The sequence below is a fragment of the Myotis brandtii genome, unplaced genomic scaffold (assembly GCF_000412655.1).
Source record: "Myotis brandtii unplaced genomic scaffold, ASM41265v1 scaffold69, whole genome shotgun sequence".
Lineage (NCBI taxonomy): Eukaryota > Metazoa > Chordata > Mammalia > Chiroptera > Vespertilionidae > Myotis > Myotis brandtii.
The window spans coordinates 1,544,595-1,562,499 of NW_005370700.1; the positions used below are offsets into that span (position 1 = coordinate 1,544,595).

A 17,905-nucleotide genomic window follows, 5' to 3' on the forward strand; every position below is an offset into this window, starting at 1 on the left:
GTGGTGGTGGGAGCCTCTCCCGCCTCCTCAGCAGCATTAAGGATGTCCGACTACAGCTAGGCCTGCTCCCCACTGGCAAGTGGACATCCCCCGAGGGCTCCCAGGCTACCAGAGGGATGTGTGACTGCCAGCCCTGGCCCAATCCCCCGGGGAGTGGGCCTAAGCCAGCAGGTGGTCATTCCCTGAGGGGTCCCAGACTGTGAGAGGGCACAGGCCGGGCTGAGGGACCCTCCCAAGTGCACACATTTTTGTGCATCGGGCCTCTAGTTTATTATATTTGACTTGTCCATCTACCCAACTTATTGACCTCTTTCTTAATTTCATTTTCTGTCACCTCATAAGTTCAGAAAAGAAATATGAATGACCTTGGCAAAACTAATATCTGTTTTGATTAAACATGTTTTAGTAATGACAATGAAAGATAGTGTTTTGTCTTGTGAGGTTTAATCTTTTCTCTAGGTAAGGGAGCTGGAGAAATGACATTTTGGGGTTCCTTTCAGATATAAAATTGTAATAGTTAATATTTTTAAAAGAATATCTCATAATAAGATGCAAGCTATCTATATGTATAAAACCTTAATATGCAAATAGACTGAATGGTGGGACAACCGGTCGCTATGACGTGTGCTGACCACCAGGGGGCACGTGTGGAGCATGGCAGGCGTCAGCCACGGCTGGATGGTGGAGCAGGTCAGCGGGGGCGCCAGACTAAGGCGGGGTGTCGGTTGCTGTCATCGGGGCGAGCCTCTGGTGGTTACTGAAAATTCTTTGCTCCTGTGCGCCGCGGTCCCACCAGGTGCTCGCATCTGCTGCTGGCACCAGCCCCGCTCACACCCACTGCTGGTGCCCGGCGCCAGCCTCAGTTGCTCGGCACCATCCATGGGTGCAAGCAGTGACTGGCAGCCCCAATCGCTTCTCCACCTCCCCCTGCTCCTGAGGGGTGATTGGGGCAGCAGCTGCCACTCACACCTGCTGACAGCACCGGCCCCACTTGCACCACTGCTGGCACTGGGCCTAATTGCTTCGCGTTGTCAGCGGGTGCGAGCAGGGCTGACACTAAGAGCGCATGGGAGTGGTGGTGGCAGGAGCGGGGCTATTGGCAGACAGGGCACCAGGGGTCGTGGTGGGAGGGGCTGGGCTGGGGCACGGGGGATGGGCTGACACCCGCCCCTGTGCCCACGGCAGCCTTGTGACCCACAGTTCCTTTAAGGTGCACAGATTCATGCACTGGGCCGCTAGTATTATAATAAATTGATATAAATTAATATTGTTACATTGTTATTTAGAATTATCTTTTATATTATTTTAAAATATAAAATTTGAAATATATTGAGAATTCCAAAAGCTCTTTTTCTGATTGCTTAGTTTTTAAAGGGAATTTTTGCATTAAAGGATCCACAGTTATTAAAAAATTTGAGCATTTATCTTGTTTACAGTTACCAGTCATGATAAGTGATGTATTATTAACTGTTAACTTGAGCCATATCATGTATTAGGGAATGTTCTGAATCCTATGTCATGCACTAAGTTGGTATTCTAGTCATCTTTTATAATTCTAGCATATGCTATTAATTCTCAAAGAATGAGAATAAAATAAACTATAAAAATTTAAATTACATCCAGATTTATTTGATGATTCCAGATTTATTTAATCTCAGCATTTTGCACTGTTCTGAGGTCATTGTGTGCGGGTTATAAAGATTTCTGGTTAGTGGAATGCTGGATGTATTTGTTCTTTTGCTTTATTTTATTGCATCTTAAATAAAACAGGACAAACATAAACTCTTCCCTTCTAAAGCAGCATTAATTCAACTCTATGAAACAACATAGAATAAAGTTACTGAACACATTAACTTGTGCTACATTGTAAGTTATAACTTTGCTACTTTTGTCAAGGTCCTCCATGTTCCTAATGTCTGTGGTCAATTTTAGTGTTCTTATATGACCTGCAGAAGCATTTGTCACAGGTGATTATTCCCTTCCCTTGGAAACAGTTTCTTGGTGCCTTCTAGGACACCTCCCTCCCTTGATTTTCATCCTTCCTCTCTGGTCTTTCCTTCTCAGTCTCCCTGTTTGTCCTTGCTCTTCTCCTTGACCTCATCATGCTGTGGTGCTGCAGGGCTTATTTCACTGTCTTCTCCATCTGTGCTCAGTCCCTTGGAATATCATACTATATTATTTTCTTTAAAACCATCTATATGCTTATAACTCTCACATTTAATATTTCCAGCCCAAGACTATTCTCCAAAATCCAGACTCCTGTAACCAACAGCTATTACATATCTCCATTTGGTGTCTAACAGGCATTGCAAATGTATCATGTCCAGAACTTAATCCAACATTTGCCACCCCCTGCCGCCTTCTCTACTTGTAGACTTCCCATCTCAGTTAATGGCAACTTTATTCTTCTTGTTGCTCAATTGACTCCTCTCTTTCTTTCATATCCACAGTCAATCTGTTAGGAAATCCTGTTGGCTCTACCTTCAAAATATATCCAAATTCTGATTGCTTCTCACCACCTCCATTCCTACTACCCGAGGCTAAGCCACCATCTTCTCCTATGTGTATTATTGCAGTAGCCTTTCAGCTGGTCTCTCTGTTCCCATCCTTGCCCCTATGTTCCTTTCTCAACAGAACCTACAGAATAATTTTTTTGTAATGAAAGTTCAATCATGTCACACATTTGTTGAAGTCCCCTAGTTGTTTCCACTTTTCTCAGAGTAAGACTCAATGTCCTTACATCAGCTTATAAAGTCTTACACAATCTGGCCCTCTTGTTACTTGTCTCAATTTTTTCATTTTCCACTAGTCTTCTCCTCCACTCAGTCTTATCAAACTTCCTGTTCTTGAAACAAACCAAGCAAAATCCTGCCTCAGGGCCTTTGCATTTGTTGTCCCCTTTCCTCAATATCTTCATTCTCATTTCCTTATCTCCGGGCTGCCATGTGCAGTTCTTACCGAAAGTCATTTATAGGGCATCTCCCAGGGTTGTGTATTGTCAACCTGCCCAACTTGATGCTGTAACTCTTCCCCCGTAAGTAAGTCTTTGCATAAACATCACTTCTCTGGGGGGGGCCAATCCCAACCACCTGATTTAAATTTAAAGTCATTTTGGCTCTTCTGATACCACTTTTGTTCTATTCTACCTCTCCCCTTGGCACTTAACACTTTCTAATATATTAATTTATTGACTTACTTGCTCTTTTGAGTATTTTCTTCCTCTTCCATGAGCGCAGAGATTTTTGGCTATTTTATTTACTCTCTACATTAAATGCCTAGAGTAATACCTGGCACATGGGTAGACACTCAACAAATATGTGTTGAATGGATAATTTAAGATATCTTGGTTTTTTTATGTATTTAAAATAGAAGAGAAGGAAGATTAAATCAGTGAGTTTTTGCATTAATGTATTTCCTTAGATATATATTTACTAAGATGTTAAAACTTTAATTTTAAAAAGTTTTATTTTTCATCTAAAGATATTCACTCATATGTGCTTTATACCACACACACACAAAATTGATAGCTTATACTCAGAAAACTTGGTAACTTAACATGAAGCAAAGGAGTTTTAAGGGATAATCTCACTTAGCAGCTATCTTTGATAAAGCTTTTCCAGGTCTAATTAGTGTCTGTGGATCTTTAAATAGCAATTAAAAATCCCTACATGTTACTTCTTGATTCATAAATGCTTTATTGTTATTTATGGCATACTGTGGTAAAAAATAAGTTATTCAAATACAAATATTAAGTCATTAACATCATTAGGGAATTAAGCTATAACAGTTTTTTTAAGTGGCTAAGTAGTGACTAGGAGAAATGACATATTTATAATTTATTTTGATCACGACCTTATACCCTCTCTGTAAAATGATGACACAGCTAGTGTTTACATGTAAGCAAAAGGAGTAAGGGTTTTTTGTGTTTTTTTTTTAATGGTAGAATAGAGTGCTTATCATAGGATTTGAAGTAATACATATTAATAGTACAACAGCCCTTGCTAACATCTCATATACAGTTCAAAGACTCCATTAAAATGATTTGGATTACCTTCTTCACAGTTATGATGCCAACTTGGAAATTGGGATCTGTGTTAATGTCAAAGGCATCAGCACCATCTCCATCCACAATAGTGTACTTCATCTCTGCATTGATTCCTTCGTCCAAGTCCTTGGCAAACACTCTCCCCACAGTGGAGCTAACAGGAGCTGATTCCAATACACTCATCTGATAATGTTCTGTGAAGAAAGGTTAGAACCTGCAGTCTTGTAATCTGCCACTATAAGAAATGCCTCATCAGTATCACATCATATAAGGCATGCTGTACTAAACATCTTTCTCCTGGTTCAACAACTAAAACTTGAGTTTTACAGATGAAAACTGAGATCCAAAGAGGCTAAGCAAATGGTATTAGGTCAGACTGTACTAGACATTTGGAAAGGAGGGGCCAAAGTAGCTTGACTGTAATCCTAAGAGTAGGCTAGGACAAAACCAAAATTATTTCTTGTTTTTTTTAAAAAAATATTTTTATTGATTTCAGAGAAGAAGGGAGAGGGAGATAGAGATAGAAATATCACTGATGAGAGAGAATCATTGATCAGCTGCCTCCTGCACACCCACACCGGGGATCGAGCCCACAACCCATGCATGTGCCCTGACAGAGAATCAAACCATGACCTCCTGGTTCATAAGTCAAAGCTCAACCACTGAGCCATGCTGGCCAGGCCCAAAATTATTTCTTATCTCAGTGAATCTTCCTTTCAGAGTGGTAAGAAGTATCTTGCTTTTCAATCTTTCAATTCTTCCTAATGAACTATTTCCCCAAATGCTAATTCCTTCTGAGGAAGATAGAAAAAACATTGGTGGTGGCCCACTTGGCTAGCCAAGAAATCAAGAAGCAGAAATCCATGTTTTCTTATTTGTCTCAGTTCCCTCCTTCTGCCTTTTCCTTAAGTCCTTATTGCTTCACATCTGGATCGCTCTCAAAGCCTTCTAATGGACTCTCCTGCTTCTAGTTTCTAGCCCTGCCAACCTATGCATGGCTCTGTAACTAGGCTTTCTTTTGTGTCTATCCTTGCTCAAAAACTTGTCAGTGACTTCCATTGGACATAGAACACATTTGAAACACAAAAGACAGGTCTTCATTTCATTAAACATAAAATTATACTTGCAACTTTATTTCCAAGTCTTTATATACATTTCTATCCTTACATTCAGATTTCTATTTGAATAAGCTCTAGGAGAGCAGAGATTTCATTTCTTTTATGTATTGTTCTATATCCCATAGGAAGAAGAGTGCCTAAACCAAATAATTTTTGAATGAATGGCTTCTCCCTTTTGGAATGTTCTCTTTTCTGCCTGTTTACATGCTTTATATTCTTCAGCCCCCTGTTGAGGTCTCATCCTTTTATGAAGCCTTTATTCATCTTAGTTAATTGTGAAGGCTTCATTCTGCCCTAACCAAGTGGTACAGTAAATGCTGCTTCTTGGTTAACTTTTGATGAGTGTAGAAACCCAGGCCTGGGTTTCAAGTATCTTGTGCCCCTCATGCCCAATGCCCTTACAAAGCAGGTACTTCATACCTGCTTGTGAATTGATTGGTTAGGTGTGAGGTGGGTCACTACTTTGGTTTAGTTTCCTGTGTGCATTCTAAGCCGGGAGTATCACCCCCTAGGGGACAGAAATTGGTTCTTGTTGAGGGAGAGTTGAAAAAACCTTAGATAATACAGTGGCTCACAATTACCCAATAAAACTTAATTCCTTCATCTTTAATTTTATGAAGGGGCAGGGCATGACAATTAGGAAAAAAAAGTATAAAAGAGCTCCTAGGGAGGTCATAGTGAAAAAAGTAAGAAGCACTGGTTTAGTACTATGGGACAGAGAAGGGAAATGGTTATGTGAGAATTGCATGATAAGTGTAGGGCAGGAACCATGAATAATTAAAGTTAAAGAGGAACCCAGGTCTTTCTCTTTCATCTCTGTAACAAGTGACCCCTCTGGCCTGAGAACCTGTACTCTCATTGGTTAGATACTCACTCTGGGGAAAGCGGGGTGGGTTGTCATTGACGTCTGAGAGGGTGATGTTGACCGTTGTGGTCCCAGATAATCCTCCAAGCTGCCCTCCCATGTCCTTAGCTTGAATAATCACTTCATAGTACTCTTTGGCTTCTCGGTCCATGTTCGTGAGTGCTGTCCTAATTACACCTGTAGGATAGAAATTTTCTGATTTTGTTTGGTTTTTAATTTTTTTTTTGTTAATCCTCACCTGAGGATATTTTTTTGCTTTTCAGAGAGAATAGAAGGGAGGGAAGAAGGGAAGAAGGGAGGGAGGGAGGGAGAGAGGGAGAGGGAGAGAGAGAGAGAGACAGACAGATAGACATCATGTGAGAGACACATCGACTGGTTGCTTCCCACACGTGCCTGGACTAGGGATGGTGAGGGAATCCACAACCATCTATGGGCCTTTGACTGGGAATCAAACCTGGGACCTTTTCGGGGGTGCAGGCTGATGCTGTAACCACTGAGAAACACCAGCTAGGGTGAAATGACTTTGTTTTTAAAAACAAAACCTCAAGTCCAGTTCTTAAGATTGGGTTCTACGTTTCTCCCTTGTGCATTGTTAATATCTAGAGTCGAGATGCAAGTCACCTGTATTTTATTGAACTTGATGTAAGAATCCCAGCTTCAAGAAAGTGCTGCTCTTACACAAATGATGAATAAATGCAGTTCCAGTGGGAAGAGCAGAGGGCTGATTTCCTCTGTCTGCATTACTGAGATGTAACAGGAGGTGGCAGCAACGGTTCTCTGACAGATTTGAGCTAGCAGTCATGGCGCTGTCAGGAAGCTCCATCTCCCTAAAGCAGAGGTTCTCAACCTGTGGGTCGCGACCCCTTTGGCGGTCGAACGACCCTTTCACAGGGGTTGCCTAAGACCATCCTGCATATCAGATATTTACATTACAATTCATAACAGTAGCAACATTATAGTTATGAAGTAGCAACGAAAATAATTTTATGGTTGGGTCACAACATGAGGAACTGTATTTAAAGGGCCAGAAGGTTGAGAACCACTGCCCTAAAGGAAACGGGGCTTAGGGCCCAGAAAACAGAGCTATATGTGTCTGCAAATCTATGATTTTATTTAATTTATTAAAAAAAATCTTTATTGTTGCAAGTATTACATAGGTCCTCCTTTTCCCCCTGTTAACCTCTCATTAACCTCTTTTAGCCCTCTCCCAACCACCCCTTCAACCCCCCCTTCCCGTCCTCATCACCCCATTGTCTGTGTCCAGGGGTTATGCATATATGCATACAAGTTCATTGGTTGATCTCTTCCACAAATCTGTGATTTTAGATCAATCCTTCTTCAGCCCCGAGAGCCCTTGTAGAATGAATGACTCTTCTTTAGGGAACTCACTCCTAGTCTGCTTTTTCCTGCCTCCCCAATACCTGTAAGCAGGGTTGAAATTCTAATTTGATTTTCCTTTTGTTGTATATTCATTCTGTTTTGTTATATACTGCTAGCATCTGTGCTTCATTGAATTCCATGAGCTAGGACATGAAAGTTGCTCTGTGAGTTGTTTATATTGAACACGCATAAGAAATGAACTTCCCCAGACAGTAAGAAGCAGCATTGTACAGTGCTAATACAGTCATTAAGGGGGTCTAAATCAAACTCCAGTGAAATGTGTTTTGATCCTGCCAAGGATGTGTGGTCATGTTTTATCTACCTTTTTTTAAGCCCTAGGCAAAGATCCAGGAATTGTTTACTGCAAGTTTACAACATGACCCTTGGCTAAATAGACCTTTACATGCTAGGGGAAGGGATTGGGACCATAAACCAGTCCGAAGTTTAACTCTTATAATGTATATACTGCATTTTAGTAACAACATTCTAAAGTGAAATATGCAGCTTTTTCTTTTTTTAAAATGCCCTATGGGCACAGCAATAACTATCTTTTCATGTATTTTTGACCTTAACACTAAAAATTCCCCCTGGGAGCTGTCAAAATAATGTAAGGCTCCTCTTAAGATATAAAGGACACATTACCCTCTTCCTGTCTATACTTTCCCTCCCTGTGGCACCCTTATACTCTTCCCCATGTTTAGAATTGTTAAAGTTACTGCTTTATAGAAGGCCTTAACTACAATCTTTTTTATTTCCTCCTACTAATTTACAGTCTTTCACTTTTTACTTTTATGATATGATTTTCTGAATGCCTGGTTCCCCTTAGGACTTCTGGAGAGAAAAAAAAAGTATCAGGTTGCTAATAGAAATGCATTTTTTTCTCTTTCTAATAAAGAGATGACTTTGAGCATGCACCATTGACTTTACCTCTGCGGCTGTAAGTTTCTTTACTCAAGTTCCTTGTTATTTAGGGCCTCAAATTTCTCGTATGTAAAATGGGAATAATAGTACTTCGATATGTTTCACAAGTTCACAGGAATATCTGGAGACTCAGATATGGAAGTATTTTAAAAGGGAGAAAGTCTGGCACAAGTTCAAGATGATAAGGATATACTCATTATTCTGCCCAATTCAGAAGTATTAAAGGGGCTTCTTCACAGATAAAACAAATTCTGCATTGAAAACTCTCAGTTAAGCTGAAAACAAAACAAAACAAAACCAAGCTTCCATTAATTTGTCCTTTTTTGCCACATTGCTCCTTGCCCACCCAGTTCTCTGTGCTGTTCTTCCTATTAGAGCAGCGGTTCTCAACCTGTGGGTCGCGACCCCTTGGGGGTCGAACGACCCTTTCACAGGTATCGCCTAAGACCATTGGAAAACACATAGATAATTACATATTGTTTTTGTGATTAATCACTATGCTTTGATTACGTTCGATTTGTAACAATGAAATTGGGGGTCACCACAACATGAGGAACTGTATTAAAGGGTCGCGGCATTAGGAAGGTTGAGAACCACTGTATTAGAGCTTCCTCTCAGCACATGGCTTTTTTTGGGGGGCGGGGGCGGGAAGGGAGAGGTAACATCCTATGCTCTGCACCCTTTTCCCTTATTAAACCAGCGTCCATTCATTCTGGCCTTTTTCTCTGCTTAGTACAGGGTGGTTCAGTCGAAAGAAATCAGACTACATGTCAGGGGACATGCCTACAACTAGAAGCACATTTTTAGGTCTTAATTTCCAATTTTCTTATCTAGTAAGTGAATGGTGATAGATTGGATGAATTCTCTACGGGTTCTTTCTAGTTTCAAAATCAATGATTCTGGTTCTATATTGAGCCAGGTTAATGTGTCAATCCTCTCAGTTCTTAGCCTTATAAAAGACCTTAATCCCTGGGAATAAATACAACCATAGGATTTTTTGAAGGCTAATGAGAAGGTAATTATGTGTAGGCAGGCCTTTTGGTCTCTCCAATCATGCTCTGTACACTGTCTATACATAGCACCGCACTGCTCTTACCCTCTTTTTTTGCTGTCTTAATCCCAAAGCTTATAACAATCTTCTCTGGTTATTACACTCACTGGAGAGTCCTTGAAAGGAGAGTTGGGTCTATCATAGTAGCAGTTATAAATTATTAGGGAATAAAACAAACACCCCTGCCCTAACTGGTTTGGCTTGGTGGATAGAGCGTCGGCCTGCGGACTGAAGGGTCTTGGGTTCGATTCCGGTCAAGGGCATGTACCTGGGTTGCGGGCTCATCCCTAGTAGGGGGTGTGCAGGAGGCAGCTGATCGTTGTTTCTCTCTCATCGATGTTTCTAACTCTCTATCCCTCTCCCTTCCTCTCTGTAAAAAATCAATAAAATATATTTAAAAACAAACAAACAAATCAAACCAACCAAACACCCCTGACTTGACTGTTGCATCAAATACCTGTTTTGGAGTCCACAGAAAAGTATGGTTGGCCCTGGAGAATGCTGTACACTACCCGAGCACTGTTGCCATAGGTTGGGTCATCAGCATCGGTGGCTGTCACTTGGATAACAGAGGTCCCTGAGGAAGAGAGAGAGTGGAAACCTGTTCAGATTGAATTGCTAAAGGCTGGGCACAATCCCGAATGGGTAGTCTTAAAGCATTTGCTAATGTTATGTTTGCTTCCTTGGATGGGTCCTTTTCTAGGTCAAGCTTCCGTAACTCCTATCTTGTACCTCTTTGGAAATTAGGGATGGCAATTATGTTTTAAATTCTTAATAACCAGTAAGGACAACACAGGTTTTTGGTTCTTCATTACTCTTAATTATACCAAAATGCTTCGCTTTTATGAACCAAACATTATCTATCCATCCATCCATCCATCCATCCATCCATCTTTGTTTTTGAAGAACTAGAACTGAATAACAACACTAGCCTTGTTATTTATTTTATATTTTACTATGGCTGTTTTCAGTGTTTAGGTAGTGTCCTGCCTAAGGACTTGATTGTCGCTTTTGGTTCAGTTTCATAGTTTGTGGGCTATTCTTCACAATCTTCTCTTCTGTATTTAGACAGGAGGACCTTCTATAGAGGAATCACTCTATGAGAATCAGTGAATTGCACCTTACCCACTGGTGACATTTCTGGCACATTGGCAATATAAGGTCCGTCCAGAAACTTGGGCTCATTGTCATTGATGTCTTGGATTTTGATGATGAACTCTGACTCCGGCTCCATTGGCCTGCCTGTCCGCCTGTCTAGGGCTTGAGCCCTTAAAGTGTACTGAGCCCTTTCCTCTCGGTCAAGCCTCTGAATGGCATGAATGTCCCCAGTGGTGTCGTCGATGGTAAACACGATGCCTGCACCTTCTCCGGAGAGGATGTATTTGATGGATCCATCGCCCCTGTCCATGTCTGAATGAAGCTAGGAGGGAAAACCACCAAAATCTCATTATGGATAATGAACAGGTGTCAGAAATAAATTTTCAATTCAGTCCTAACATATGATCTCAAATAGAAAGAATTTTCAAATAGAAAGAATTTTTTTCTTTCAAATGTTTACGGTGTCTGCCTACAAAGAACTAATATTCATTGAACATGATTGTATCAAAGAGCAAATATAGGTTGATGAATAAGTAACGTTTTTCTACTTCGCATTTAGTATCCTAAACTTACTGCTGTTTTTTAAAGTTCCTTGCCCTGAGAAATATAGAAAATAGGAATGAACTCTGTAAAGTGTAGGTCCCCAACATGAGAATAGGAACAAGTTGAGTAAAGAGGAACCCAGACTTTCCACTAAAATTTTTAAAGCCCAGCTGGTGTTTGCTCAGTTGTTGAGCATCAACCCATGAACCAAGAGGGCACATCTCCGGGTTTTGTGCTTGATTTTGCTGCCTGGAGGAATTCAGCTGTGTCTTATCTAGGGAAGGGAAATAAGAGAACAAAATTGACTGGAAAAAATAGCTGGGGAGTGCAGGAAGCAGCCAATTGATGTTTCTCTTTCATCGATGTTTCTCTCTATCTCTCTCCCTTCCTCTCTCAAATCCATAAAAACATATTTTTAAAAAATGGAGATGCCTAAGCATTTTAAAATAAGAAAGTGTTGATACAAATTAAGTTTTGGAGTTTCAGCAACTTTATGACAATTTTAAGTTTGCTGAAAAGTTGATGTAATGATTGATAAGTTGGCCATGCATGGTTACTGCACTGGAAATGCTATAGGACTTTGGGGGCTCTTGCAACACTTCGGTTCTGTGGTCCCCGTTCTGTAGTTTCACTCAATGGGACTGTGCTCACTTACATTTCAGGTGTTAGAATGGACTGTAACTGTTGGTTATTTTTCTTGCATCAGTGCACCTCTCTTTTCGGTGGGACTAGTTCCTAGCCTCATAACTGGATCACTCAAATCTATAAGTAGATGGTTGCATTTGGGACATGCTTTTATCTGCTCATCCAACTGTATTTCCTCCCAAATTACTTTGTGATAACTCTTGAAAGGAGTCCAGGGACACTATTTTCATATTAAGCCTAGAAATAAATTTCTGCATCTCTAATTTTGGACATTGTATACAGGTGGCAAGAACCCTGGAAATTTGTGCTGTGTATAATTAACAGTCTCTCTCTAAGCGGGGGAGGGCAACAAAAATTAGTTACATTTAGTCAGCCACCACTCACTGTGTTGTTGTTGGGATCGTTAGCACTTTGAATAGTTCAGTGATGAAGTTCATGAGATTTAGTTTATCAGACAACCAGTGTTAGGCTTAGGCCAGAGAGGCAAACATATCTGGCCTGAACACAATGTCAGTTATAAACTGAGTACCCTTGACAAATTATTGTTTATAACTCTCAAATTTCTTGTATAAATGTGGAGAACAATATGAATACATACTGGAAAAGGTTGTTAGGGCTCATTAGAAATTAATGTATATAAAGCACCTAGCACAGCGTTTCCCATAATAATGCTATAAATGGCGCTGATTAGGATGATATACACACATAAAGAAAAGGGTGTTAGTATGTCCAGCTCTTCTCTGCTCCCTTCAAACCTTCAGGCATGTAGCAGAGATGGCAGAAACCTGTTGGCTTTTTAAAATGCGTAGTCCAGTGGTAAAGCTGCAGAAGGCTGCCTGAAGCACTGCTGGGACAGTGTTACTCTGAGGATTAAATGGCATAGACGCCAAGAAGACACCTAAAAATGTATGCACAACATCCTCAGACAAGGATGAGTTTGGAGGTTGTGGCTGGTTTTGAGCTGATCTCAGATTGACTCTCGGCCAAACCAGGCAGGCAGTGATTTTGCTGCCTAGAGGAATTCAGCTGTGTCTTATCTAGGGGAGGGAAATAAGAGAACAAAATTGACTGAAAAAATAGCTGGGGATTTTTTCTACTGAAAGAATTCTATTTAGAATATGAAGTGCTCACATTCCCTCATTCCATATACAGTATTATTATTTTTCGCAATCCAAATCTTCTATTCATTCAGTTTAAAAAGCAGAGGTGCCCAGTTCTTATTGTGTAGAATGGAAAGCCATTTATTCAAACCTGGCCACAAAGAAATGAAAATCCATTCCATGTGGAACTCTGTTCTCAGGCAGCGGAATGGAATTGGGAGGAGGACAAGGATCTCAGGATTTTTTTAAAATTAAAAAATATATATGTATGCATGTGATTACATATGTATGTAAATATACATATAAATATACATGTAGATATATATCATTTCAAGGTATGTGGCATAGGACTTTCACTTAGAATGAAGCAGTTTAATTCAAGGCTTGGCAGATTATTTAGGGGAAAAAGAAAGAATAGAAGCTGATTGTTTTGAGATGTTCTATTTGTCATCTAAATGGTTGTGTTCAATAACCGTAACAATGCTAAGCAAAGTTGTGATCATCATTGGCCAAGTTTAAGTTCTCTGCCCATGGAGAGAGCTTAATAAGTAACTGAGGGCTAAACATTGTTGCTGCTGTGGAGGATGTTCTGGCTCCTCAGAGCCATCTGGCTGGCTGATGCCAGTAGTCTGGGCTGAACCTCAGATCTGTTATCTTTGTTTTAATCTAATATGGATGAGCTGGAAGAATTTGAAGAACTCTTTAGTCTAGACTGTGAGGTCCTTGAAGTCAGGAACCATGTGGCTTTCATCTTAGCGTGGGTTCTCACATGTAGTAAATGCTCAGTAAAATTTTGTTGAAAAAATGGTGTGAGATGTACAATTATAGTTAAAGCTGTTTGTGAAATCACTTCACCTGTGTTTGAAAGAGCTCAGCATCTTTCAAGTAGTTTCTGAGTGTGTGTTTGCTGTTGCATCTGTAAGAGCAAGGGAAGGAAGAGTGGAGGGAGGGATTGGAGCAAATCAGGGGGTAGCTCTTATGAACAGGAAGAGTACCAGCTATGAAAGGGGGAGGATCTGCTTACAGAGTATTGGTTTCTGGGGAATATAATTGTTTCAGTTCAGGATCCAATCTGGAAACAAATACACACTAGTTATTTTAGCAAGGAATTTAACATGAAAGGCAAAAAGGGAACCCTGAGGTTTGGGAGGGATAGTAACACCAGGACACAGCTGGGGGAGCATAGGGCAGAGGTTGGGTCTCCTAGAATCTTGATGTTGGGAGGAGGCTGGGCCTCAGACCTCTGAGTTGGAGTGCTGTCCACTGGGGCTGAGGATTCTGGAGCTTAGAGGAGGTGTGCCCAGCAGCCACCTTCTGCAGAACTGAGCTGTCTGAGAAGGGGATGTCACCCACTGGTGCTGATATTTGTGAGGGGTAGTGATGAGGCTGGTGCTGTGAGTGTGGAAAGAACTCAGAAACTGGAATCAGTTGCTGGCTGGGTAAAAGTACGAAGTCCCTTCTCACTGCTCCTGCCTTGGTGATTCTCCATTCAGAGCATTCTACTCTCAGAACCCACCAGGGAACTGGTTGGAAAAGGAGAAATGGTGGCTTGCAGAGTTCCAGCACCAGTGTCACAAAGTGGAGTATGGTAAGGTGCATATAGAGCAGAGAGACACCAGCCTAATGACCAGCATAGTAATGTGCATTCAGCATTAGCGTTTGCCAGCCATGGATACATAATTTGGTTGGGAAAATTGCAAAGAGGCATTAACAGCTTTTCTAAGTCACTCAGCAAATTGGCACGTTAATAAAATGTTTTATATACATATCCATATTAAATTCAGCCAACACCGACTGAGCACCACCTCTTTAGAGGAAGGTAGGAACTTCTGGAGTGGAGATGGCAGCACACAGTTATGTATATCTTGGGAAAACATTTTTCTTTTTTTTTTAGTTTTTATTTTATTTTATTTATTTATTTATTTTTTATTGCTAAAAGTATTACAAAGGGTATTACATATGTGTCCTTTCCACCCCTCCACCCCACCGCCCTTGACAATCCCCTGGCCTCCCTTACCCCCCAGTGTCTTACGTCCATTAGTTATGCTTATATGCATGCATACAAGTCCTTCGGTTGATCTCTTACTCCCCTCCCTTCTGCCCCCCAACCCTCTCTGGCCTTCCCACTGCAGTTTGACAATCAGTTTGAGGCAGCTCTGCCTCTGTATCTATTATTGTTCAAAAGTTTGTAATGGTCTTTATTATCCATGAATGAGTGAGATCATGTGGTATTTGGGAAAACATTTTTCTTTCCCAAATCTCCTAGCCCGTGGTCGGCAAACCACGGCTCGCGAGCCACATGTGGCTCTTTGGCCCTTTGAACGTGGCTCTTCCACAAAATACCACGTGGGGGCGCGCACGTACAGTGCGATTGAAACTTCGTAGCCCATGTGCAGAAGTCGGTATTTTGTGGAAGAGCCACACTCAAGGGGCCAAAGAGCCGCATGTGGCTCGCGAGCCACGGTTTGCCGAGCCGCAGTTTGCCGACCACTGTCCTAGACAGAACGAGATGGGTAGATAGTCTACTTAACCTAATAATTCTTTAGTCTATAAGATCTTCAGCCAAAGGAGTAGTGAATGATGGGAACACACTGATTATGAAAAATCTTACTTGATTTAGGATCTTAAAAACAAGGGTGAGTTTCAGTCCTTTTGCCATCTTTCATAGTGCCTCGCATAGTCCAGGAGTGCAGTAAGTGCTTTCAATTTGTGGTTAGACAGCTTCCGTGTAGTTGTTAACCTTAGTATGACTTGGAACCACAGATTTTTGCACAAACACGAGCTCTCTGCATCTCTCTTTGCATATGCCTGTATAACCTAGCTTTTCCTCGACACTGCCTGTCCCTGGAAAGCCCAGTGTGGATTTTGTGAGGCCACACCAATTACAGCTGATAAGTGTTGCAATACTCCTTTCTGAAATAAGCAAATACTCAGGCAGCCTCTCTAAACAGACATCTTCCAGAGCACAAAGTGACAAGCTCGTGCCCCTGGAGTGTAAAGGGATGAAAGGTAGATGAATTCTCTTTGAAAAGAAAGGGGGTAAAGTGCCTGGATAAGTCAATAGATAATTGTCTTCTTCATGTGGGGGTAATACACCCAGAACAGCATGAAAACACTCCCACTGGTTGCTGGTGTGTTGGCTGGCCAATGACTTTAGGGATTCATGGGGTGTCCTGTGTCCTGGGTTGGGGTAATTAGAAAAGGGTAAGCACTAATCATGAGTACTAGACAGTGCTACACAGCCAAGTATTTCCAGCATCAGGAGACAGTCAGGCTTGGTTGGATTTCTGGCCCTACCCTAATACCATTGACTCTTCAATGTATCTTTTAGGGCTGAGTCTAAAGTCAGAGCCATATGTATGCAGGGCAATATAAAGGAAAGCCAGTTGCTTCAGTGTCAGATTTTGGTGTATATTTTATCTGGGCTTTTACTGTTACCTTTTGTGTAACTCTGAGCAATGAAAATGACCTCTGTAAGCCAAGTTTTCTGGGCTAATTACCTAAAAGTGGTGAACTGTACTTACCTCAAAGCATTGTTATGGTAGTTAGATGATCTCTGCGTGAATGTGACTGACTGACACATAGTACTGTAGTAGCCCAGTAAAATGTTAGGTACCCTTGTCTTTCTGCAATGCTGTGCTGGGTTTTCAGTGTTGGGGAGGTGTAAGGAAGGCTTGGAGTGACATTTCAGTTTCTCCCCTTGGGAGAAGAGAAGAGGGCTCTAAATTGTCCATTCATACAAAGCAGTTACTAAATACAAATGTTTTTTTCTTAAAGTAATTTTACCAGTAGCCATGTATATCTAGTTGGAAGAAACATTTTACAGATATTGAGTAATTGGAAGTCTTTGGAATTCTGAGTAGATAGAAGGTGTGTTCATGCTGGAAATGGCTTTTAAACTGGGACTAAGGAATTTGAATGTAATTGAACAGAGAGTAGATGACTGCATGTCTTGTGCAGGGCAGTAGCATGGACATACTTCTGGGTTAGGGACAAATGTGGTATGTGTCAGGGCCAGTAAAGAGACCCAGCTCAGTTGGGGTCAGGGCTAGATTTGAGAAATTGTAGGGAGAGCTGGTTAAGGGAGGAGTCATTTTCTGAAAGTCCTTAAACTATATGCTAAGAGTTCTCCAGTGCTTTCTTAATCAGAGGAGCAATGTGATGGAAAGGGTGCTTTAAGGAGATAAATGTTCTGAGTCGTGGGGCGAGGGATGGATGAGTCTCTCCACAGGGAGGCAGGCAGTGCCTACTTAGTGAATCTAATCATGAAGAACAGAAGGACCGCAGTAATGACAGAGCTTGGAGAGGATGAGATGAATCTGAGAAAAACTGGCAAGGAATATGGACAGGATGTGGTGACTGGCTGTGCATGAAGAAAGAAGACAAGGAAAGGGAGAAGTCAAGGAAAACTACTACCACTATTAGCACTATAACTGTTACTACCACCACCTGTTACTACTGCAGGGTAACAATTAAGATTTTCCTCCGAACTAGGTACTGTGCTAACGGTTTTCCATGTGTCAGCTTATTTAATTCTTAGCTACATATTTTTTTTAGCATCTTCTATGTAATAGGTGCTACTTGGGATTTGAGGATAAAATGGGCGCAATATCCTTGTCCTCACTGATTATTTTATAGTCTAGTCTGGGACTTCAGACAATGTACATGTAAGTAAACACATAAGTTGTAGGTTGTGATTAGAACTGTGGAAAAAAAAATAAGCGTAGTGAGAGAGTCTAACAGAAGGGCCTACTTTAGAGAATGGTATAGAAAGACCCAGCACTACCCTAATCCCAAAACCAGATAAAGACAGTAAAAAGAAAGAGAATTACAGGCCAATATCCCTCATGAACAAAGATGCTAAAATCCTCAACAAAATTTAGCAAATCGGATCCAGCATTACATTAGAAAGATCATACACCGTGACCAAGTGGGATTTATTCTGGGGATGCAAAGCTGGTATAATATCTGCAAATCAATAAATGTGATATATCACATAACAAATTGAGAGACAAAATCACATGATCCAAAATCAATTGATGCAGAAAAAGCATTTGACAAAATCCAACACCCTTTCCTGATAAAAACTCTCAGCAAAGTGGGACTAGAGGGATCATACCTCAACATAATAAAAGCCTT

The 17,905-nt window shown here is 41.1% G+C and overlaps 1 protein-coding gene across 4 annotated transcripts in view; it reads right to left on the minus strand.

Annotated features, from left to right (window-relative positions):
- CDH20 (cadherin 20, type 2) overlaps positions 1–17,905 on the minus strand; it is a 201,178-nt gene that overhangs the window by 31,781 nt on the left and 151,492 nt on the right. For all 4 annotated transcript variants that reach the window (XM_014529652.1, XM_005881798.2, XM_014529654.1 and 1 more), the window contains 4 exons: positions 10,506–10,800; positions 9,838–9,957; positions 6,038–6,205; positions 4,052–4,239 (listed from right to left, as the gene is read on the minus strand). In XM_014529652.1, coding sequence (XP_014385138.1) covers positions 4,052–4,239; positions 6,038–6,205; positions 9,838–9,957; positions 10,506–10,800 — 771 coding nt within the window. The remainder of the gene's footprint in view (positions 1–4,051; positions 4,240–6,037; positions 6,206–9,837; positions 9,958–10,505; positions 10,801–17,905) is intronic.